The 22,845-nt window shown below is 55.3% G+C and overlaps 1 protein-coding gene across 1 annotated transcript in view; it reads left to right on the top strand.

The window, feature by feature from the left end:
- The window catches only part of TET3 (tet methylcytosine dioxygenase 3), a 114,551-nt gene that overhangs the window by 74,026 nt on the left and 17,680 nt on the right, over nt 1-22,845 (top strand). The window contains exons 4-5 of the mRNA XM_014523415.2: nt 6,538-9,178; nt 19,585-19,675. Coding sequence (XP_014378901.2) covers nt 6,538-9,178; nt 19,585-19,675 — 2,732 coding nt within the window. The remainder of the gene's footprint in view (nt 1-6,537; nt 9,179-19,584; nt 19,676-22,845) is intronic.

Raw genomic sequence — 22,845 nt, 5'->3', positions numbered from 1 at the left:
TCAGATGCTCAGCTGGTGTACCTTGGCACAGATCCATTGATTTTAGTGGAGCTATGCTAATGCCTGCCAGCTCTGCGCATGCATTTAACTCTGTCCGCTCCTGGTGTATCAGTCAGGAGAGCTGCTGCTGTGGACCCCCAAACCTCTCTGGCTTGTCTCATGGCAAATCTGACCAATCTCCTGCTGAGGTTTGGCTGCATTAGGCCTGCAGCATTTGCCCTGAGTGACTTTCCAGGCCAGAAAGCCTCCTGATTAGCTGGGAGTGGCTCAAATTTCCTTATGCAGCATTTTTGCTGGAGTAAGCACCAGTGCTTATCTCTAGGTTAGAGACCAATGTGGACTCTAGTGGAGCGCATGCATTTTGCAACTGGGTTTCCAACAGCCTCCTGATTCCCAGACCTGCCTTTGTCTAAGCTAAATGGGCAGGGGGCTGGGATGATGCTGCATTGCTTACTCCATCAAAGATCCCTGGAGTCCTCTCCAGACACCCTTGCTCATGGTGTGGCTTGTGGGTGGTCGAGCATACAGACGTACCACGTGCCCCGGGACCTCTGCAAGGCTTTGAAGCAGTGATCGGTGTCGGAAGCAGTGCAGGGCTGGAGCAGGGCAGGCTTGGGGACCAGCAGGCAGGCAAATGACTCAGAGGGACAGGCAGCAGCATAGCAAAGGGATGATCATTGCCTGCCAGCTTTCCTCCCTGGCTGGGCAGGGCCCCTTTGCTTGGGAGGGGGATCAGAAGCAGCCGAGGTGGGCCAAAGGTAAGAGTCCCTCAGCCCTGGGTACTGGGTGGGGAGATGTGTGCCAAGGAGAGGCAAGGCTGTCCAGGTGATGACACTGGTGGAGTTTGCCCCAAAGGGCGTCATGCTGTACTTGTTTTCACCCACACTCACTAGCGCTTGCTGCGGCTCACGGGAGTGTTTGCCAAGCCAGGCGTAGCCTAGCGTGGAGACCAGATTAGGTAAACACACTCCCTTTTTCATAGACCAGCTCGATGCTGCTTAGCTCTAGCTTCCACTCCTGTGCTGGCTGGCTCCAGCCCCTCTGTGCCAGGGGGAAGCCCTGCTGGGAGTTTCAGCAGAGCAGGTGGGAGCTGTGCTGTCAGGCCAGTGCCTTTCTGACCAAGAGGGAATTTCTGTGCAGAAAATGCTCATTGTAGAAACTGGGCATTTTGATTCGAGTCCTTGCTCCTAATGCTTCCCCCTTCCTTTTGCTTTTACTCCTGCTGGGGGAAAAGGAGGAGGATGCATGGGTTTTCTCCTCATCCCCCTCTTTGTTGATATGACGTGAAATGAAGTTTTAATCATGCAAAGCAGTTGGAGAGTTGAGAAGCGATGGCGTCAGGTCTGTTCCTTCCAGCGGTTCTGCGGAGAAACCCGTCTATGTGCCGGGATCCATCTCTGCTCGCTGGCTAATTGGCTTAACACGAATACCTGTCATCTTACAATCTAAGCCCTTCTCGAGTAAATCAGTAGCAATGGCAAAGTCCTCAGTGACCTTCCTGGAGTCTCTGGCGTGTCTCCCTGTTCTGGGTGAATGAGCTCTGCCCAGAGCTCGCTTTGGCTTGATGGGTTTATTAGTTTATTGCAGGTGGCGCGTCTAGATGGGGTGAGGGACGCTTCTGGCAAGGTGGAGCAGCTTTCTGGAAGGAGCCGGCTCCACGGCACTTTTCGTAGGGGACAAGGGTGCTCCCAGCCCCTGTTGGGATTTCATAACCAGCTCCTGTACTTTTGACCCACTGGGTCATCTCTCGCTTGTTGCCAGCTACTTCTTGATGCTGCCTGTCAGCGCAGTAGCCCGGCGTGCCAGCTACAGTGCTCTGGCTGTCTGCAAGAAAATCCCTCTCCCTGCGCGCCGGAGAGCATGCCAGCCTGTGTGACAGGAAACACTGGCCCTCAACGCCCTTTCCCCAGTCAGCGCGGTTATATTTTTAGCACTCAGGAAGCTAACTGGTGTCCTCTCGCTGTGAAGCAGACCTGCTCCCATTCTGCACCTCCTGGCCCTGTGCTTTTCTCCAAGCCTGGCTCAAGTGGGGAATGGCATGGATTAAAAATACCATCCCGCAGGGGCACGGGAGCAGTGGCTTGCAAGAAGAGCCTTAGTTGGGCTGTAAGGAGCCAGTTCTCCCCCTTTGTGGAGGCTGGGGTGTGATATGTGGGACACAGCCTAGTTGGGGTCTTGTTTCCGCACAGAAGTGACACCCGTGCACCCTGAATTGCAGCTCTGTTCAAACAGGTACCTAAGCATCCCTGCAGCTCCCATTCAGGGCACACTTCACCCCAAGCAATTTGAGCTGTGCTGGCCTAGGGCCAGGGGTATCGAGTGGGAGAGGGTCTGCGCCGCGGATGACACGAGTTGAATTGAATGGGTTTGCGGTTCCTCGTTCAGTCAAACTAGCTCGTGGTGCAGCCCGACACCTGCAGGCAGGGGAAGAAGAGACAGGCTGAAGCCTCCCCAGAATAAAGTCCAATTGATGGCACCCTGGGGCTGGCAAAAGCACTTTGTGAAGCTTGGGATGACTGAGAGCACTGTGGCATCTAATGGGAGTGCACACGTGTGTGGATTGGGCCTTCGTAACAGTCTCCCTGGGAAGTTTCAAGGGCAGAAGATAACTCTAGGCGAGGGGTATCCAACCTGTGCACAGGTGCCAGAAATGGCAGAAGCAGCTTTTGTCTGCAGCATGCGGCGTATTGGGAAAGGGGCAGGGAGCAGGGCAGGAGGTTGAGCAGGGGAAGGGGATCAGAGTGGCACTCAAGGCGGGGTGTGGGGCTTAGCTGGCGTACTTGCCAAAAAGATTGGGCCCTACCGGGCCAGGCAGCTCCTTCTGAAACATATCATTGCAGCCTCACAGCTGTAGAGGCAGCTGCACTCCAGTGACCCTTGCCTACACGTGCGCACACACACGTGCGCGCGCACACACACACACACACACACACACACACACACACACACACACACACACACACACACACACACACACACACACACAGAGTTGCATGCAGACCATCTAGGAAAGCCTGAGGTGCCCTGAAAGCAGAAAGTGCGATGTTTTAGGAGCATGGTGTTTTGGAGGCTTTTGTCCTGTGGATGAAGTGCAAGACTGAAAGTCAGATCCGGGTTCATTTCTTCCCCCGCCCCCCTCCCATATCCACAGTAGCAGCAGATGAGCCGTTTGGGCTATAGTCAGCTTTGGTTGTTTCCTCTTCCAGCTGCTTAACCTGAGGTATCTGTAGCCTGACTTCCAAGGTGCCAGGCACCCTGAGTCTCTACTGAGGTGCAAGGTACCCAGGGACTTCAGCAGCCTCCCAGAGAAACCAGCCTCCCAGGGCAGCAGCCAGACCAAAGTCAGGTGGGCATTACTTAAGGCACAGTGTCATAATGAGTGTGGGGCACTTCGGCAGCTCAGGTTTGACTCCTGACTGGTGATAGAAGTTGCTCAGTTTCTCCATCTGGAGGGGAGGAAATGAACAGGGCTCTTTGGGCTTGGCCAGCCAAGTGCAGTGTGAGCACAGAGCCTCTACTCCCGTCACATTGCTTGAGTCGTTACAAGACTCCACTCCCAGCCCAGACCATGGGCATCTGGCTGGCAGACTGCAGACATCCCCTGCAGAACATACCGCGCCCTCTCCAGGGCCTCTGAGGGGAAGCCTGGCTTCCTGGCCTGTCTCCCTGACCCTGGGCCAGCTGTGCCCGGGTCGTGATTGATGGAGCAAGCAGGCTGGGAGGCTGTGCGACATGCGCTCCCCGCCTCGTTATCTGACACTTTTTTATGCCGCTCGCACCTCTGCTGCTGCTTGTCATCAGCGGGTCTGCTCTGGGGACCTGCCACCGTGCAGCTGGGCTGTAACTCATCCTGTGCACGAGGCACTAACATTAGGAAGCCTAGGAGCCCATGGTGGTCTCTTACCCCAACCTCTGTATAGGTATGTTAGGGATTTTATAGGGTCGCCCCTCTGGTGAGCTGGGGAACATACTCAGGGTGGTTTTCCATTGGAGGAGAGGGCAGTCTCAGTAGTTTCTTAGCTTCTTAGCTAGGCCTGTCCTGGGACTGAGCTGGTCACAGCCCCCAGGCAACCCCTGTTTTGAGGCACTGATGGCCACTGCCTTGCTTCTAGAGAGCAGCCCTTTTCCAAGCATGGGGTCTTGTTAAGGTGGAGGAACAAAGCCTGCTCCTGCTCCTGACAGCTCTGCCCCAAAAAGAAAGGGTGCCATGCAGCTAACAGCAGTGTTTTAATAGAGTGTCCAGCATGCAGGTTGGGGAAGGGAGCTTGTAAAACTAGGTGTCACCGTGTGCCGTATGGTACGAGGTATTAGCACCCATAGCTACAGTGTCTGGGTGCTCCCTGGCCTCGCTTGGCACTTAGGATCTCACTGGATGTGAGGATGTTGGATAACAACGTTTAATTAGCAATGGGATTAGTCTGGGCAGAGAAAGCTGCTGTAACCGGGAGGGAATTGTCATGCAGGCATGCTTAGAAGTCCTAAACAAAGTTGACTGGATCCTGGTAGGCACCACACGGGGAGGTATCATTGCCTCCATTGTACAGGTGGGGACCTGAACTGCAGAGCAGATGACTTGCTTAGGGGAGGGGCTGGGTTCAGTAGCAAAGCCAGACACCGAACCCAGACACTGCAAGTCCTGATGACTCCCCGTTGACTCCCAAGTGCCCCCCCTTCCCTCTTGCATCCTCTCCTGTGCTGCAGGTGTTGTGGGAATGGAACAAAGCAGCAAACAGTGTAGTGAACAAACCTGAAACTAGACCTGGGGGTAGGGTCCGTGGGCTGTGACCCGTCTTGGAGGCAAATGAGATGTCTGGGGTGTCGACTTAGCAGCAAGGAAGACATGGTCAGAACCTGCTTGTCACCTTGGTTGGGTTTTGAAGCCACAAGTGTTCCTTTATCTTACAAAGAATGACTTGCTTGCAGAAAACAGTGCAGTTTGGAGGGCTATGCTGATTTACACTTGCTGGGAATACAGGCATCCACAGATTTTTGTTAGGACTTTCCTTTTAGGAGAGCGTAATCCATATTTATCAACAGCCAGAGGCCGCTGGTCAAGTCAGGGTGTCAAGGAGAAAGGACACAAGAAGGTTCATCACAGACCCCACCATAAAGGCAGAGCCATTCAATAACGTATGCACGATGGGTGTGTGGGTGCACACATGTGCATACATAAGCATACATACACATACACACTTTCCTCCGGTGTCAACAGTGAAGTGAAATCAAGGGGTGCATCATGGAAATCAGTAAGAGTCCAGGAGATAAACAGAATTTCTGTGTCAGGGCTGAGGAGCCTGAGGTGAGGCTGGAGGTGGCTTGGATCATGCACTGGAGCCAAGTGCCCCCTTTTCTTAGCAAGGCCTGTTTCTATTGTTAGTTGCTGAAGTAGCCCCCCTGAAGCCTGTCCTCGACTGCTGTCTTTCAGAGGCATTAGCTGGCGTGTCTCTGGTGATCGCGTCTGAGCCCCGTGCTCATAGCGTTCGGATGGAAGACGGACGAGGGAACGGTGCGGAGTGGCCGCTGAGGGACGGACTAGCTGCCCCCCCGATGGCTATTTCCTGTCTCTGACTTCTCCGATTCCCTGATAACGCTTCCCCAGGCTAAGCAGCAGGCAGAGGGCAAAGCAGACGGAGCTGAGGAAAAGCAGACAGAGAGGCAGGAAGAGATCGGAGCAGGTTTCACTCAGGGCTAGCGTCAGCCAGGCAAGGACCGCAGGGACCGCTGGAAGGTGAGCAGGGCTGGTGCGTTCACTTGGAGAGCCTGGTGAGAGACGTGCTGTGCTCCTGGGAGGGCTGAGTTCCCGGCTCTGTCCACACTAGACCTTCAGCATTGCCCGCTGCTGGCACGGCTGGCTGTACTGATGGAGATAGGGACTGTCCCTCAAACTGTGCATCACAGCCTGGCTGTGAGTAGGGGCAGGGTTTTCATACTCACTGCATTGCTCCTGTTTAGCCCAGATGGTGAGTTTTCAGCCAGGTGGATCAAATCCATGCTGAAGACCATGGCGGGGGGTCTCTCGATTTGATCTGAACAGGGCTCGATTCGGCCTAGATTAAGAGCATGGACAGACGTAACAGTTACCCTGGTGTTACTCTGAACGGGTATCTGATGCTCTAAGATTCCTGTTACGTGTGTCGGCTCCTCAGTAGAAGCAGAGCAAAACCATTTGCATGTGAGCCCCATTTCAGTTGTGCCCCTTCAGGTGCAGGCAGATGTAACAAATACTTTGGAACAGCTGATGCAAGCTCCCAGCCCCTTTTAAAACAGTTTAAAGCAACATCTGTCCACAACCAAAGGACCGTGAGGGAAATAAATTAGACTGAGGGGGTGGACGCTAGTGTTTGACTAATTGGAGCAAGCCCAAGATGATGCTGGTCAGAGTCCCATGGGGCTGTCCGTGCCAGTTCTGCCATCATATCTTGCCCTCCTAGTGGCCGCCTGGGTGGGCTTCACCCTTAAGAGGGGAGGGTCTGGGTCCTTGTAATCAGGGAGCTTTGTGGGTATTCACTCACTCTCCTCCTCTCTCTCTTCTCTCAGACAGGTTCAGAGGGCAACTCAGTTGATGGACCCACAAGAGGCCAAATGGAAGAAGGGCCAGTCAACTATGTTGAAGAAAGAAGGTTGAACGAAGGCCGGGGGCTCAGCGTGGTGAATGGCGGTAGCCAGCAGGCCGGGACAGGTGCCATGCTAATGGAAGCGAGTGGGTGGCTCAGCAGCCCACCAGTGGCCCCCACGTCCAGCGAGAAGGCCAAGTGGGAGCGGGCACCAGTGCCGGCCCCGGGCCCAGGGGATGCCGGGAGCAATGCCAACCTGGAGGATGCACGGAACCTGGTGGCTTTCTCGGCGGTGGCTGAGGCCATGTCTTCCTATGGGATGCCGGCCTCAGGGTCCCCGTCACTGCTGAGCATGCAACTGTACGAGAAGTTCAACTCTGAGATGAGCCGAGGAGGGGCGGGAAAGCCCACGCTGCCCCCGTCCCCCGATGGTGTCACCCGCGGCGAGGACCTGAAGGCACTCAAGGCTGCCCTGACCCTGGCCAAGCATGGCATGAAACCCCCCAACTGCAACTGCGACGGCCCTGAGTGCCCCGACTACCTGGAGTGGCTGGAGCAGAAGATCAAGTCAGCCATCGGGGACGAGCAGAGCCCACGGTCCCAGCATGTCAGCGAAGCCCACCAGCTCCCAGACCAAGGTGCTATTCTTAACCAGGTGCCTGCAACAGAGGAGGTGCTAAAGCCATGCCCTTCTGACAGCCTCCCCTTTTCCCCAAGTGCACTGAGCATCGCCAAGGAAAAGAACATTAGTCTCCAGACAGCCATCGCCATCGAGGCCCTCACCCAGCTGTCGTCCACCCTCCCCCAGCCGGCCAGGGAGGTGCCGGCCACTTCCGACAGCTCCTTGCCACCTGCAGCATTCACCTCCAAGGACCAGCTGGTGCGGGCATCTCCCTTCTGCCCTGATGAAGCCCGGGGACTGGCCACCCCCAGCAGGGAACGGTCTCCGAGCCAAGCAGCACCGCCCTATGGAGGGCAGAAGGTGTTCCAGGCACCACTATCCCTGGCACAATCTCCATGGCCAGCTGAGGATGCCCGCTGCCTCCTAGAGCGCAGCACCCTCCGGGAGTCCGCGGGTCTCTTCCCCACCTCCACTTCCACCCCACCGAAGCCCGAGTTCCCCGAGCCATGGGGCGAGGAGACAAAGACGAAGAACAGCTTGTGGGCTCTGGACTCCACCCCACCAGCCAGTGACCCCATGGCTGAGCTGGAGCAGCTGCTAGGCAACACTGACGATTACATCAAGTCAGTGTTCAAGCGGCCAGAAGCAATGCCCAACAAGGCAAAAGCCATCAAGCTGAAACAGGAGCCGCCTGACCCGGCCCTGAAGAAGGAGTCTGGGGCTGGCTACCCCAAGCCAGTCGCTGGCCAGCACTTATCCCAGCTGCTGCAGGATGCGGATTTCCACAAGAAGACCCAGCTGGTGCTGCAGCAGCACCTGCATCACAAGCGCAGCCTCTTCCTTGACCAGAACCTGTCACAGCCAGGCCCACCGGAGCCGCCGCCCCACTGGTGGGCCCCCAGCTCCCCAGCCCTGGTGTCCAAGCCATCCGAGAAGCAGGCCAAAGAGAAGAAGAAGAAGGTGCAGCCAGACAAGGTACCCCAGATAAAACCACTCCGTAAGCAGGTCCAGATCAAGAAGCCCAAGCAGAAAGACTCTCAACCACTCTTCCTGCCCCTGCGGCAGATCAGCCTCGAAGGCTTCCGCGTGGCCCCTGCCCCCGAGCCCCCCATGGAAGAGATGCAGACTGAGCCGCATCCACCCAGCACCCCCCTCAGGCCGCTGCCTTTTGCACTACCCATTCCTGGTGCTGCCGCTGCGCTGTCTCCGCTGCATAAGCTACTTGGCGACGGAGGAGGCCAGGTGCCTGACTCTCAGGGAAGGTGCGCTCCTGGCCACAGCAGCCCGGAGGAGAGCCATTGTCAGGGGCTGGCGGGCCAGCCCACTCTGCCTGGTGCTCCTGTTGCCAGCTCGGTGCCCTGCTGCGTGACCACCACCTCTGGCCTCGGGCCGGATGAAGCTGCCCACAAGCCCTTACCCCCAGGTGAACCCCAGAACTCCATCATGGTGGATGACAAACTGGAGGAACTGATTCGGCAATTCGAGGCAGAGTTTGGGGAGAACTTCAACCTGCAGAATCCCGAGCTCCCGGCTCCGGTGGCTGATGGGTTGCCGGCCCAGCCTCCCTGCCACCCATGCTCTCAGACCCAGTCCCCGGAGCTGCCAGGAGGCTCTGACGCAGCCCCCCAAGTGCCAGCCACCAAGGAGGAAGCACCGCCCCTCACCAGTGCTCCCAACCCAGGGCTAAAAAGCTTTTCCCTCTCGCCCGGGAAGGGGCAGCATTTGGAGAGCGCCTTTGCAGCGAGGTCGCCTAAGCAGATAAAAATCGAATCTTCTGGTGCTATAACCGTGGTGTCAACCACTTGCTTTTACTCTGAGGAAAGCCAAAACACGGATGCCGACGATGTGGATGGGACCCCGACCAAGGATGACGTGCCGCTCACGCCCACCCTCAGTGGATTCTTGGAGTCTCCGCTGAAGTACCTGGACACGCCGACTAAAAGCTTGCTGGACACCCCAGCGAAGAGGGCTCAGGCGGAGTTCCCCACCTGCGATTGCGTGGGTGAGTAAGACACTTTCCTTCTGTCTTATGTGGGCTTGACGGGGCTCCGATGGGAGAGGGATTTGAGTTGGGCATAAGGGTGGCACTCGCCTGGAAGTGTGTGAAGCTGAAGGAGACAGAGAATGGATCCAATGTTGGCACCAAGTGCCTGCTTGTCTCAGCAGTGCCTGTTTCTATCTTCAGTCCCCGAAGTAAGCCCTCTGAAAACTGTGTATGCCAGAGGCGTTAGCTGCTGTGTCTCTGGTGATCTTGTCTGAGCCCCATGCTCATAGCTTTCTGACATGAAAGGCCATAGGACTGACGGCACGGTGAGACATGCAATGTGGTGTCTGGGATCAAAATGCCAAATGCTCTGTTTCCACATGAAGAGCAAGTTGAAGTGGGGAGCCTTCATTCCCAGCTCCTGTCCAGAAGGCAGAAGTGGCATACGTTTATTTGGAGTGCACCAGGCTGCAGCCCCTGAACCTCCTCTTTGAGGTTCTGGCCATGGATGAGGTGTTTATGCATGCCCCATTTGTGGTCCCACCAAGTCCCAGGACCTCCTGGTCAACCTCCTCCAGGCCTTGGCCCAGCTGGCCATATACTTGACCAGGAAGGAGGCTCTGGCCAGGAGGGTCCCTGGGGACTGCGGGGCCATCTTCCTCTCCCTACTCCAATCCTGTCTCTGGGCAAATGAGGGCCAGCGGACACTGTCCGGGGGGACTCTGCTCGGTGTCCCCATCTGGTATACTTGTTTTAGCCGTGCAACCTGCACTCCCACCCTGTTTTTGCATTTTTTGTCCCCTGGCATCAGTTGTTCCATCCTCTAGTAGCTCCCTTCTCCAGTAGCCTCCCCATTCAGTGGAAGCTAACATGTTCTGTGGTAGGCTAAGCCCACGGCCACAGAAAGGAACAAATAGGCCAGATGGCAGAAGTCAGGGTCCAGGGACCACTGCTGTAAGGATTTGATGGGTGACCTGGAGTGCTGGGCTCCAGGATGGCTTTCTGGCTGAACTGTGGCAAAAATAGTTGGACCAGTGTGAATTGAAATTGTGTGCGTGTGTTCATGTGTCTGTATGTGTCTGTGTGCAGGCATGTGTGTCTGTGTGTGCATGTGCACATGCTTTCTCTGCCCACCCGAGAACCCTGGTAAAGCTGTCCTGCCAGTCACCATGTGCATGGGATAGATGGGATGTTGATGCGTGTAGGGTTAAGAGCTTCTGGTTTTGTTGAAAATAGGACCCCCCCCGAAAGAAATTTGCTTCTATCCAGTCAGAGCTTAGAACACAGCCTCCAGTACGTGTGCCTGTCACATTCCTCATGGGATGCTAATAAAAGCAGATCGCCTATTTAAAAGGTAGTGAGATTAATCATGACAACTCCATCAAAGCCCGCCAAAGTAAGCCAGCTTTTCCCCAACCCCTGGGGCCTGATTCTTAGAAGGGCTGAGCTTCCCTGGCTCTCGTTGGCTTCAGTTCGAGGTGAGAGTGCTCAGCCTGGCTCTCTGGTGCCTTTAGTTGGAGGGTTTGACCTTGGAGACACCCTCAGAGGATGTTCTGTGAAAGTTTGGGGAGTCAGGCTTGGCGGAGCCTTTCCTGGTTCAGGGCATAAACCTTCAAGCCTTTCCTGCTTGAGGGCATAAACCATGTGTCTGTCAAGATTGGTATAGCTGGCATTGAGGGGCTGGTTTTGTATAACATAGCACTCTGGGATCTGAATTGGTGCTGGATTTGCCCTTGTGAGGAGGCCATCCTGGGCAGCCATGCAGGTTGGTTGCTTGTTTGCAGAGGGTGCCCATGTGTTTCAACATGGTTGGACCTGGGGAGGCTTCTGCCATAGGAACAGCGTTGGCCAGCCCTGCAAGAGGTGGGTGGAAGTGGGTACTTAGAGGCATCTATAGAGCGCAGGGGGCCAGGAGGGGGCCAGTGGGCATGGGGGTCAGATGGTAGGGTTGAAGTAAGCGGTCTGGAAGATGGCCTTGAGCAGAGGCTGCCACTCCAAGGAGTCTTCTGCTTAGGGACCTTGCTCTGGTGCTTGAACAGGCAGGGCACTGGGAAAAGGACAGAGAAGTCCCTCCTCCTGCCTCCAGTCTGCCTTCCTCCTCCCCTGCTGAAGTCCTTGTGCCCTGGACATTGCTAGAGGGAGGCGGTTGCCTGGCTGGTTCAGCCAGTGGCAGCAGGATGAAGTTCCTTGGGCTGTGCTGCCATCCAGAGTTCATCGCCACCAACTGGAAGATGCCAGAGACCTTTGGACTGGGCCTCTGCACGGGGCAGTGACCACAGGGCCTGAATGCCCCAGAGGTCCCCTCGGGGCAGGGGGGCCATCCTGTTTGGGAGCGCTTCTGTGGCACCTCTTCTAAACCAGGGCCTTGTTCTCTGGGCTCTTGCTTGGTGCAGCAGGTGGAAGCTGGAGCAGTGGCAGGCCTATCTGTCCAGCCACACAGACCTGCACCGGTGTCTTGTCCATGTGCCCATGCAGGTTGAGTTCTTGGTAGCGTCTGCTTCCTCCTGTCCCTCCTCCTCTGGCACTGAGGGCCTGTCCGAGGTCCTGCATTTCTTTTAAACCTTCCTGTGACCCTCTGGTTTGCATTTTACATCCCAGGGATGAGTGATATTTGGGATCCTTTGGCCCCTCTCCCCTCTGAGAGGTCTGACCTTCTCTTCCTCTGGGCTTCTCCTCCTGCCCCATGTTTCAGAGCCACTTTTCCCCAGCATCCAGCAAACAGAACAGGGAGGGGAGGAATTCGGGGTTTGCTGCAAACCACAGAAACCTACTGGCAGAACCTCCCCCGCATTTGAGTGGGACTTGGCTGCCAGCCAGCCTCAAGTTGAACTTTATTAGCTGGGCTGATTATTAATTATTTATTTGCTTGCAAATTGCGCCTGTAATTACCCCGGACGGCACCAAGCCCCTGAAAGGGAGCTGCCAGCCTTTGTGGAGTGCGGATTGAACCAAATGCTGTTGCGCCTCTGTTGCCAGGAAAGATTTGGGTTTTTTTTTTTTTTTTTTTTTTTTAAGAGAAAAGGCGGTGAGAGAAAAGCAATTAAGGAGGAGTCGGGGCTCTGTGCTTTATTAGGTGTCTGTGCTGTTAGACACTGTAATAAAATCAGACTTCGCTGCATGTCACTTATTGATCTCTGTCTGGACAGCTGCAGCCCAGCTGAGATGTGCTTTCTCCTTGCGTTGGCTCCCGGCCAGGTAGACATGATGGGAATAAAAATTAGGGCTCGGAGAGAAGGAAGAAAAAGCCAACTCAGCCCCAGCCCCCTGCTTATCTCAAGCACCTTCCAAGCTTCAAGAGCTCCACGGCGAGCTCCTTACCAGGAGAGCGAGTTCTTCAGGTTTTCCCTTAGGCCTTCAGGCCAGCTCAGGCAATCCAAGGAGCTGCTCCCAGCCGAGGGGCTGAGTCCTCTGCAGTGGGATCTCCACGGGGAGATCCTATGGCAACATTAATCCGCAAAAGGATGGAGAAGTTGAGAGCTTCAGGGTCCACCTGTCTCCAGGAGCTGAATCCTCTGAGGGCCCCAGCTGGAGGGCTGAAAGCTCCTTTGCTTGTGGTCACGCCGCTGGTCACAGAAACTTGGCCCCATCATCAGAGAGGCAGAGCCTGGGTATTTCTGCCTTCCTCTGTAGGACGACAACCCTCTTGTCTGGATCTCTCCAGTGTATTTTAACAGCCTTCTCTGTGCCAGGGTAGGACATGGGCTGTGCCCTCATCCTCCTGCCATACCCAGGGCAAGGCTGGCTGTGTTGGATGTTTTAGGCCTGGTAGCTGTAGGAGAAGGTTGTTTGCAAAGAGTTTCTGGGCAGGTTAGACAGACACCGGGCTGGGATGGTGTAGACTGGGAGGATCCTGCCTTGAGCAGCAGAGTGGACTATATGCGGCTGCTCGAGGGCCCTGCCAGCCCGGCTCTTGCATGAGTCTGCCTCTGCTGGTTCCTGCTGCAGCAGCCAGTGAGCGGTGGCTAGGAGGCAAGAGTGGGTTCCTTGTGGGGGCCACTGAGGTTCCTGTCCCTTCCCTTGGAGGTGCCAAGTCCCCGTATGACTCAGCTATGTGATAGCACAAAGCTGCAATCACTGCTCGCTACTCCTTAGCTCTGGTTCATGGGCTTCTCTCCTCCCCCGCTGCCATACTGTTGGCATCTAGTCTTCTGGCATTCAGGCCTCAGTCGCCTCTGGGACCTACCACTAGGGCTTCAGGGCTTTTCCTTCCATAATGTGTCGTGCTTCCCTCGGGAGCTGAACCCCTCTGCACGCTATTCCCTGCTGCCACAGAGCTATCCCTGTTCTCTATCCTAGTCCTAGAGCTCTGGGGCCAGGGAGCTCTGCGTCTGCTTCTGGGCTGGTAGCCTGGAGTGCCAGTCACTTCAGACTGGTGGAAAGCAGGTGCCTGAGGGGTAGCATAGGGATGAATGGGGGTCTGGCACTTCTGTGGGCTGCTGCTTCTAGGATCATGTCCTTGTGGGGTGTTGGCCTTGAGTGCAAGGAGCAGACACGCAGACGCCCCTGCCCAGGATGCAGCAGCCTCTGGCAATCAGAAGGGGAGCATGAGGGGGAAGGAGATGGAAGACCCCAGTGCAGGGAGAACTGTAGGTGAGTCCCCCCAGCTGCTGTAGTGAGCTGTTGCACGGATAATGAATGGCTCAGGGCCAGCTTGGGCTCTCAGTTGTGCCCCTGTCAGCCTGGAATAATCCCCCCACCTTGGAGAGCAGAATCCGGCCCTTTGCCAAGCCCCCCATCCCACCGCGAGCCAAGACACGCTCCGGTCTTAGCAGCTCAGCAACAGCGTGAGGCAGCCCATCTCCCTTGGCAGCATCCGGCAGAGACAATTGCAGACAAGCGCAGCCAGCATGGAGGGGGCAAGGCAGGGCAGACGGCTGAATTGCAACGAGCGTGGGAGCTTGAGGGGAGCAGGTGGGGTTGGGGGGAAGGGAGCTGCGTGCCAGGCCGCGTCTCTTGGCGTAGAGGCTCTCTGCACAACTCATCAGGATGCACAGTTCTCAGCCAGCCCAGGCAAACCCCGTTGCAGCGGTGGGGGGGCGGCTGTATAGCCGAGGACTTTGTGATGACTTGGTTGCAGAGCCACAGGGCGCTGGCTTAGAGCTGGATCCAGCTGAGCCACAGAGCTGGACCCATCTGAAACACTTGCCTCTCAAGAAACACCTGGACCTGTTACTACCCTGGTTGTGTGAGTGGATGAGACGAGGGTGGAGTGGGGGCTTTTGTGGGCATACCCACAACTGAGCTGACGTAAGCGGTGGGTCTCCATGACCAGAAGCCCAAATGGAGGAGCAAGAATAATACTGGGGACCCGAGTTACATGATGGTGCCAATCACCATGTGACACATGCACACGTGTGTAGCTCCTACGGGCTGGATCTGGTTCTGGGGTGACAGCACAATCCATCATTGTAAAGTTATGGACTCTAGTTAGTGACATTACCCGCTCAGTGGAGGGAGCAAGCAGATATTACCTAGCTCAGTGGCCTGGTGCTCTGAGCTCTCTGACAGAGACTTCTGTGACTTTGGACCAGTCTCTTGCCTGCTCCATTTCCCTTGTGGGGAATAATCCCTGCAGCCCAGGAGGGAGTCCATGGGGTGGGCTCTGTGTTTGTGAAGTGCTAGAGCCCTGGTCCCAGTTGGCATCCAGCAGCATCTCAGAGGGTGGATTCCTTCTGGGGCTGGAACAGGCCTTTCCTGGAGGTGCCCAGGTGTGCAAGAGACATGCTATCTTCTCTACACCCCTGACTGTCCCCCGTCAATCCCATGCAGCTCAGCTGGCTGGTACACAGTGGTGCAAGGCCATGGTTTCTGCCTCTCCTTGTTCAGGGAAGCACCTGGCATGCAGCCCCAGCTCTCCTCCCTGCCTCCCATTAGCACTGGTGGGTGGACTCCCTGTCACCCCCGTGCGGTGGCCTTAGATTGTGTCATGAGGTGAAGACACTGCTGGCCACCTTGCGCTGCCTGGTAACAAAATGCAGTGCGTCTCCCTCCAAACCCATGTTTTTCACCTCACTCTCCCTGCACCAGGGGCATGCCCTTTCCTTACGCCCTGACTCTTCACTGGCTCCTATGTCCTGTCAGGCTGAACAGTGGAGCCAAATGGGCCTCCAGCTCCAGGGATCACTCTGAAGAGCTGCTCTGTCCTGGCTGAGAGGTTGCTTGGAGGCGTGACAGAAAGAGATGTCACTGTTGAAGAGGATGAGAGCAGAACCCCAATGGTGACCTCCCCCAGGCAAGAGGGTCCTCCATGGTCCCTTGCCAAGGCCTGTCCTTTACCCCATAGCCATTTTCACAAGTGTTACGCCCTGGGTAACTGGGGACTTTGGCTTTAACCAGAGAAGCACAAGAGAAGCCAAAGCAAGTGCCTATGAACCATACACCGGTGTATTGGGGTATTACCAAGCAGACTGCATTGCTGGCTACAGCCACATCCAGCACAGAGTACGTGGCTATCCACATTGCTGGGCAGCGAGGTCTCGGGCCCTGCAGAAATCATCCTCATATCTGAGGCCACTTCCAGACTCTCACGCCTACGCCTTTGTGGGGAGGAGCTGTACGGTTTGGATTCACGTTTCTGTGTTCCTGCCCCTTTCCCTATGGTAATGGTCTCTTGGAATCAAATAGGGAGCAGGGAAGCTCTGAATCACAACCTGTGACCATTATTTGAGGACAGGGTCATCACCTGTACCACGGGCCCATCTTCTTAACCTACTGACTTGAAACGGTCCCACATAACCCATCTTTCTCACGTGCCAGTCTTCATCATGATGCAGGCTGGACTGCTCTGGGATCAGTCTGTCTGCGAGAAGGAGGGTAGTGACACCCAGCCCATAGCAGTATGGGGCCTCAGGACTCTCCAACACAATTCTTGGGGCAATGGACAAGCTCTGCCTGTGGCTCAGTTCCATGTGATGCCCCACGGATGCACAGCATCATCTGGTTACTGGCTCCTGTTCTGCAAGCACCAGATTGCAGCCTGTCACCCACGAGCTGGGCTCTGCCATGGGCAAGTATCTGCTACGTCTTTTTAACTATCTCCGTATTGGCTCTTTATCCCATCAATAGTCCAGCGCTGCCTCTGAGCATGGTTGGAGCCAGAGCCAGGACAGGCAGGCTTCAAAGAAAAGAAAGCCAGGCAGCTGCGTTTACACTCAATGGAGCAACCAAAAGAGCAAATCACATTAGCAGCAGCTTGTGAAGGAAAAGAGCCAGCCGGGATCCTGGCCCTTGTCGCAGCCCAGTTGCTGTTTGTTCCAAAAGGGAGAGAGGGCAGCACGGCAGATAAACCACCAAGGTGGCCTTGGCAGCAGAAGGACAAAGTCCCTGGCTCTCCCCTAACTGCTGTCTGCGAAGGCTCATGTCTAGAATAACTGAGTAGTATTGAAGGGGGTGAAGCGCTGGGAGCCCGTAAGGCCAGATCCTTCCACCTTCAGCACCTCTTAGCTGGAATGGGTTATCGAACTAAGTTGCCCCACTTGTGTTCAAACCACCCAGGTCCTTCCACTTTATGCGACATCTGTAAACAGCAGCTGACACCTGGGTCTCCTTCCGTTGCTCCTTTGTGCTTGTTCTTGGCCTCTGCGGTGGGAGGTGAGTCCTGGTTTGGGGTTCCCTGGGGATTGTTTCAAGGCCAGGGGATTGAATTTTAGAGCAAAACACTCATTCATGTTATAAGGGAAAGCACTTGACCATGCCTCAGCTGCCCTATGGTAACAGCTCGTGTGCTTGCTCTTATCCCACAGTAAGCGAAAGCAAAGCTGGGGTGGCTTACTCTTCTTCCGCCGAGAGCTAAGCTTAGCTTTCCCATACCGCAGAATAAGAGCACAGCCTGAGGAAGCCGAGGTGCAGTGAACTGTCCATTTGCTCAGACTGTATGAGCTTGTACGGCGCTGTGCTCACGTAGGAACTTCCAAGTATCACAGTGCTCTGGATGAGGACAGCGATGTTTTTTTAAAAACACATTTACTTCTAAAGAGTTGCAACCTTGAAGTAGCCAGATTTCATGCATAGGGCAGAAGGGAACCATGTGGACAAAGAAACGATGTTGGGGTTTGCATTGATACAAGAAGTGGCAGGGATATGATTCTAAAACTAAACTAGGGTCTTTGCATGGCCCCATTTGTGGGGGACCAGATCTAAAGGCCCAGAAGGGGAGGAGACATTCAGACAGCGCCGCTCCCCCTTTCCCAGAGAATCTGGGCCCTGGAAGGAGACTCATGTTGGACAACCAAGAAAAGAAGCGCTCGGCGTCCAAGAATCTCAGCCTCCAACATTGCTCCAAAACAAACAGAAACCCAACATCCGAGTGATGCCGGGAGCCAAGAGAGCACTGCATTTGGCCGCAGGCTCCTGAAACCCAAGAACTCGGGTTCATCTTCCTTTCCGAGAGGCAGCGGAAATTAGTAAGACGGGGACTGTGGCCAAGTTGGGAAGAAAGGAAAATATAGAAAGACTGGCTAAGACAGCGGCTGGAAATCAACGCCAAAATGTGTTCATGCTTTGCAAATCTGCGGGAGCTCTGAAGGATGTGTCCAGGCCAACTGTCCCCGGTCGGGAACGTTTGCTCTGAGTTAGGCAGGTGGAGAGCGCGAAGGTCAGTGTGGTAATCCCATGCAAATTTGTACATGGTTCCCCCTAGTCCCTCAGGAAGGGGCATCCTCCTCCTTGTGGGATCCAGCTGCCCCCGCTCCTTTTCTCATAGAAGGCATTGGTGGGGGGCAGAGCTGAAACCTGCTCGCATGGAAACCTTCCAACAGAGCAGCATTTGTTTGCAGCGAAGCGAAAAAGAGGCTTCCCAGAGCTGTGCCCCGATTCGTTTGGACGGCCCAGGACAATGCTCCCGTTGGTGCCCGTGCCAGCCAGTTTGTCAACGCGCCAGGTGTCGCACCGCTTTGGGTTGGCTGCCCCATCTTTTCAGCTGAGCCGTATGCTGCCTGTGCTCTGCTGCTCGTTGCGCTCCGGAAAAGGAAGCAATTTGCAGCCTCTCTTTTGGGAGTAGGAAATAGAACTTGGAGCAGGAGACGGAGCCACCAACAGTATCTCCTGACCTGAACAATCCCAGTGCTTGGACTCTCCCTGCACTCTCTCTAGGCACTTGGCTGAAGACAGTGGGGAGAAGGAATCAGGGGAGGCTGATGGATGGGTCCGTCAGGGTGCCCGGCAGCATGCTTGGCTTGCGAATGATCCCTAGAGTTGGCTTGAGCTTGGCCTTCTCCTCTTGCCAGGCCATTTGGTGTTGAGGTGGCTATGATGTACCATATTTCCCCACATACAGCATGCCCTGGAATAAGATATACCCCTTGTTGTTGAAAGGCAGCATGAAGAAATGATCTTTCCTGGTAGCAAGTAATTATGTTGCAGCAGCAGCAAGGGAGCTGAGGCTGCTCAATCACATGCCCTCTATAGATCACATGCAGATTTGACTTTTGCTTTTGCCCTGCAAAAGCTTATGCAGCAGAAACCCTTACTGTCGTATTTCTTTGCTTATAACATGGACTCCAAGTACCAGCAGCTGGAAAGGATCAGGAAAATAAGTCAGACTGTAAGAGACTTGAATAGTTTTAACATGCATTAAGCATAATCTCTCATCCTTTGTCTTCCTAAATCTACATATTTCTCTCTCTCTCCTAATCTGCCGTGCTCTCTAATAAATTTGTTTTACTTATTTTCTTCCTCATACTTGTGTAAAATCGGTGACTGTGATATCCCATCCATCGGTCGTAGGTCCAGAATACCGGTTAATTCATCCTCCTGCAGCTGGGCCCTTGAATTTACGGTAGATATTGGGTTCCCTAATGTAAAGCAAGAAATCAAATAACCTACAGCAAGCAGAAGCAGCACTGAAATGCCATTTTGGGTGTGTTGCAGAGAGGAGACACTAGAATGATTTGCTAAAGGAGCTGTCTCTTCCCTTCTCCCCGGGTGTGAGCACACACAAACACACATATGCCACCCTCCCTGCTGGCACTCTCTGTCCCATGCCAAGAAATGAGGGTGTCACCATGGGGGAACTGGGAGCTGTAACACATGCCAAATGTTTAGCTCTCTCCAGAGAAATTCCAGGTGTCAATTATTCTACCAGGCACCTCAGAGCCAGGCTGCTGCCACTGAGTGGGCAGTGAGATGGCTCGGGTTAGGGAAGGGGCCTTTGGTTACCCACACACACCTCTGTTCACTCAGGGCTGCTGCCATTATTTCTGCCCAACAAGGAGTCCCCTCGAAGCCCGTGGGGAAACAGGCCTGTGGTAGTGGGTAAGGGTGGCAGGATATGGCCCAGTTCTGAGATAGGATTGCATGACAGCAGCTCCGTCCGTGCAGAAATTGCCCCACTGGCCCCAGGACCCAGACTGCCCAGAGCTCCCTGCACTGGGTGCATCTGAACAAGCCCATCAATCTCCCTTCCCTCTTTTCTCCCCCTTTGACAGAACAAATTGTGGAGAAGGACGAAGGACCCTACTACACCCACCTGGGGTCGGGACCCACCGTGGCATCCATCAGGCAGCTCATGGAGGAACGGTAAGTGTGGGATTCAGCCCTGGTGCCCTGGGGAGGAGGGCAGCCCTGTAAGAGTGTGCCCTACCCCTGCCCATCGCCTGCCATGGATCTGAGCATGCTGGGGCAGAGAGGAGATTATAGGGGCTTTCAGCTCCCCCTGGTGGTCCTGCTGCAGCTCATGTGCCAGCATTGGGGGTCTCTTTCGGCCCCCCCCGGATGTTGCCCATGGGGTCAGTGTGATGAAGGCATCTGGGGGAAAGCTTCCCCCCATGTCCCAGACACAGAAGGGCTGTTCTTTTGTGGCAGTTGGGCCTCCTACCACCTGCCCCCAGCCACCGTGTTTCCGCAGCTTCTGTGTCTGCAGCCGGAGGTCCCTTTAAGGCAGCCAGGTGTGCGAGGGACAGCCTTGCCCTGCTGGAAGCTTCTAGTCAAGGAGCCCTTAAAAAGTCCTGCCAGCCTTGTCCAGACACGGGGTGTCCTGGGGATGCCCTTGCCAGGCCCCTGCCTTGGGCAGAGGCAGAGCAAAGGTGGGGAGCTGCAACTGAGTGGCAGTGACCTGATCAGTGTGGTTGGCTGCAACCAGCCAGGTTGGGCTGGAGCATGCCCTTTAGCCCCCAGGGCTGGAGGAGACGAGGGCATTTGCGTGCTGCCCTGGTGCCTGCCAGCCAAGCTCGGCTGCTCCATACGGGCTGGGAATGAAGCTTGCATAATGAGACGGATCATTTGCCACCCACAGTCAGCACTGCAGCCACCATCCAAAATAGCCAGCCAAGGCCAAGGCAGACCCTTGTGCACTGACCTCACCGTTGCTGGTGAATCCCTGGAGTTGGCTCACCAGTCCCACTCGACTGCCGGTGCTGTGTCAGCCTGAAGGGCAATTCCCAAGAGCTTGGCCTGGTCCAGGTGGTTAGCTCCCAAGTAACAGGACACCCTAGGGGAACGGGTTTGCTCATAGACGGCCAGATCCTGGTCTCAGTGACCTAGGTGGAATTCTGGAGTCCAAGGTTGCTCCCTGGGGCAATGAGGATCGGAGTCTAGGCACTGTTAGACCCTGCAGTCCAAGGCAGGCATGCGCGGGAGAGAGAATCTGAATTTACTTGGGGTGGTGGATAGGGTGCTTCTCCTTGCTCAGTCTCTTCCCTTTGCTTGGGGGTCTGTTCCCAGGTAGTTTCCTCCCTTGCGTTGTCTCCTGTATCGTGGTGCTACTCCTTGCCTTTTCCTATTGTGGCTGGGCTGGGCTACAGCTTAGTGGTTCGTGGCCTTTTTTAGAATCACGACCTGCTTTGTTAGGGTCAAGGCCCCCTCGTGAGCCTCATGGTGCCTCCTGGAAAATAATAGCTCTTAAGCTTCCACTTGTTTTGCAACTACAGAGAAATACGAGAGCTGTTCTTTTGTTTCAAAGAGCTCAGCCAGCCCACAATAGGGCTGGGTGGTTTTGACACCCTGAACTCCCCTACCTGAAGCTCTGAGTTGATCTTGTGAAGTGTGTGTAAGTGTTGGCCTACTGAACAGGGCCGATCTCGAGGCCAATATCTCAGCTGCAGAGGCCAGAGCTGCTGGTTGGGCCTGTTGGGATATGCCCTCAGGCAGTTGTCTGTTACAAATCCCCCGACCCCGTCCATCCCTCTGACCTCATGGGCACAGCACAGCGCATGGCAGGGCAGGAACACCCTGCATTGGACAAGCTGGTTTCGTTCAAGGGTTACTGTCAATGGTGCATTGCTACAGAGACGGGGTGGGATTGCTCTGAAGCTTTCAGGGTCAGGTCCTGTCCCTCACTGAGGAGCCTCTGTCTCTTAATCCACCCTGTAGAACCATGCACACAGAAGGTGGTTCCTGCTTGTGGCTTTTTGCAGCTCTCTGTCAGGCTCTGATGCAAGTGTGGTGCCCAAGTCATGGTTTTTGGGGCCTCAGGGAGTGTGGGGAAGGATCTCATTGTGACACTTTAGTGCCAAAGGGCAACTCAGATGTCTGGAGGTGGCATCAGATGCAGCCTTGGTGCTGATCTGACTTCTGTTCCCACGGGAGTTGGCACCTCTCAGTCAGTTCCACATTCCTCCCTCTGTTGCTGGGGGGAGAAGGGACTGGAAAGACCAGACTAGAGTTCCCCCCCTCTTCTGTAGCTTCCCTACCAGCAAAGCTGAGAGCCTGTGAATTGCAAACCCACCAGTATGTCCTTTGCTTGTATGTCCTTTGCCTACTGCTGGCCCTGGTCACAGGCCTGGAGCAGAGAGTGGGTTCTCCAGCTCTGTCCCAGCAGGGGAAGCATTGGTGTCTCCTGGCTTTATTTGGCGAGGCAGGAAATTGTGAGGCAGCAGGAAGCCGCCTCCAGTCGCCCTTTGGCCCCCAGCCCTCTTTGAAGCCTGTCACCTGGGATGCGTCTGTCCTGAGGACTGCGAGCTCCCCTGCCGTGCGGGACAGCTGACTGATAGCCTCGGCATGGAACACGTACACACCCTGCTGCCTCTCCAGGCAGATTCAGTCATCCAGGAGGTCCCACTTCCCCCTGCGCAGATCAGAAACATCTGGCACTGGGAGCTACAGAGGGGAGAACCCTGCAGGGCAGATGAGATGCTTCTGGTTTGGCTCTATCTCCTTGTGCTGGGGCAGGTAACAGCTGGGGCTGTCCAGCTGAGAAGAGAAAGGGCAGAAGCCGAGGGAGTCAGCAGCCATTGAGCTGACCAGTTGCCTCATAGGGGTTGCACCTGTCAGGATGTGGTTTGCGTCAGGGCTAGGATTTTCGGTGCTGTCCAGCCACTGCAAAGGCAGCTGGGGGGCCAAGTGAGCTGCAAGAGCCCAGTGCCTCTCAGGGATGGGAACCTGCAGGGTGGTAGAACCAGGGCACTGGATGGTGTCACTTGTCTGATGGTAGAACAAGATCTTTGGGCTCTGCTCCCAGCTCTGCTACTGGCTGGCTGTGTAGCCAAGCCATGGGCAAATCATTTGGCTGTCAGCTTGCCCACTGGCATCATGGGGGCTCTGCACATCCCAGAGCGATGGGACCCACTCTAGCATTTCATTATCACTGCACAGAAGGCAGGGCTTAGCCAGTTATAAGCAGGTCGGTCAAAGCCATTGGAGATAGCTATGGCTGATATGGGTCTAGCGGCTGAATCGTGACCATTTATTATGAAGCTGCAATGGGCCTTTGCAGGATGGGGCTCTACTGTGCCAGGTGCTAATGGACTGGA

The sequence above is a fragment of the Alligator sinensis genome, unplaced genomic scaffold (assembly GCF_000455745.1).
Source record: "Alligator sinensis unplaced genomic scaffold, ASM45574v1 scaffold453_1, whole genome shotgun sequence".
NCBI lineage: Eukaryota > Metazoa > Chordata > Crocodylia > Alligatoridae > Alligator > Alligator sinensis.
This window is presented reverse-complemented; position numbering and strand designations above follow the sequence as displayed.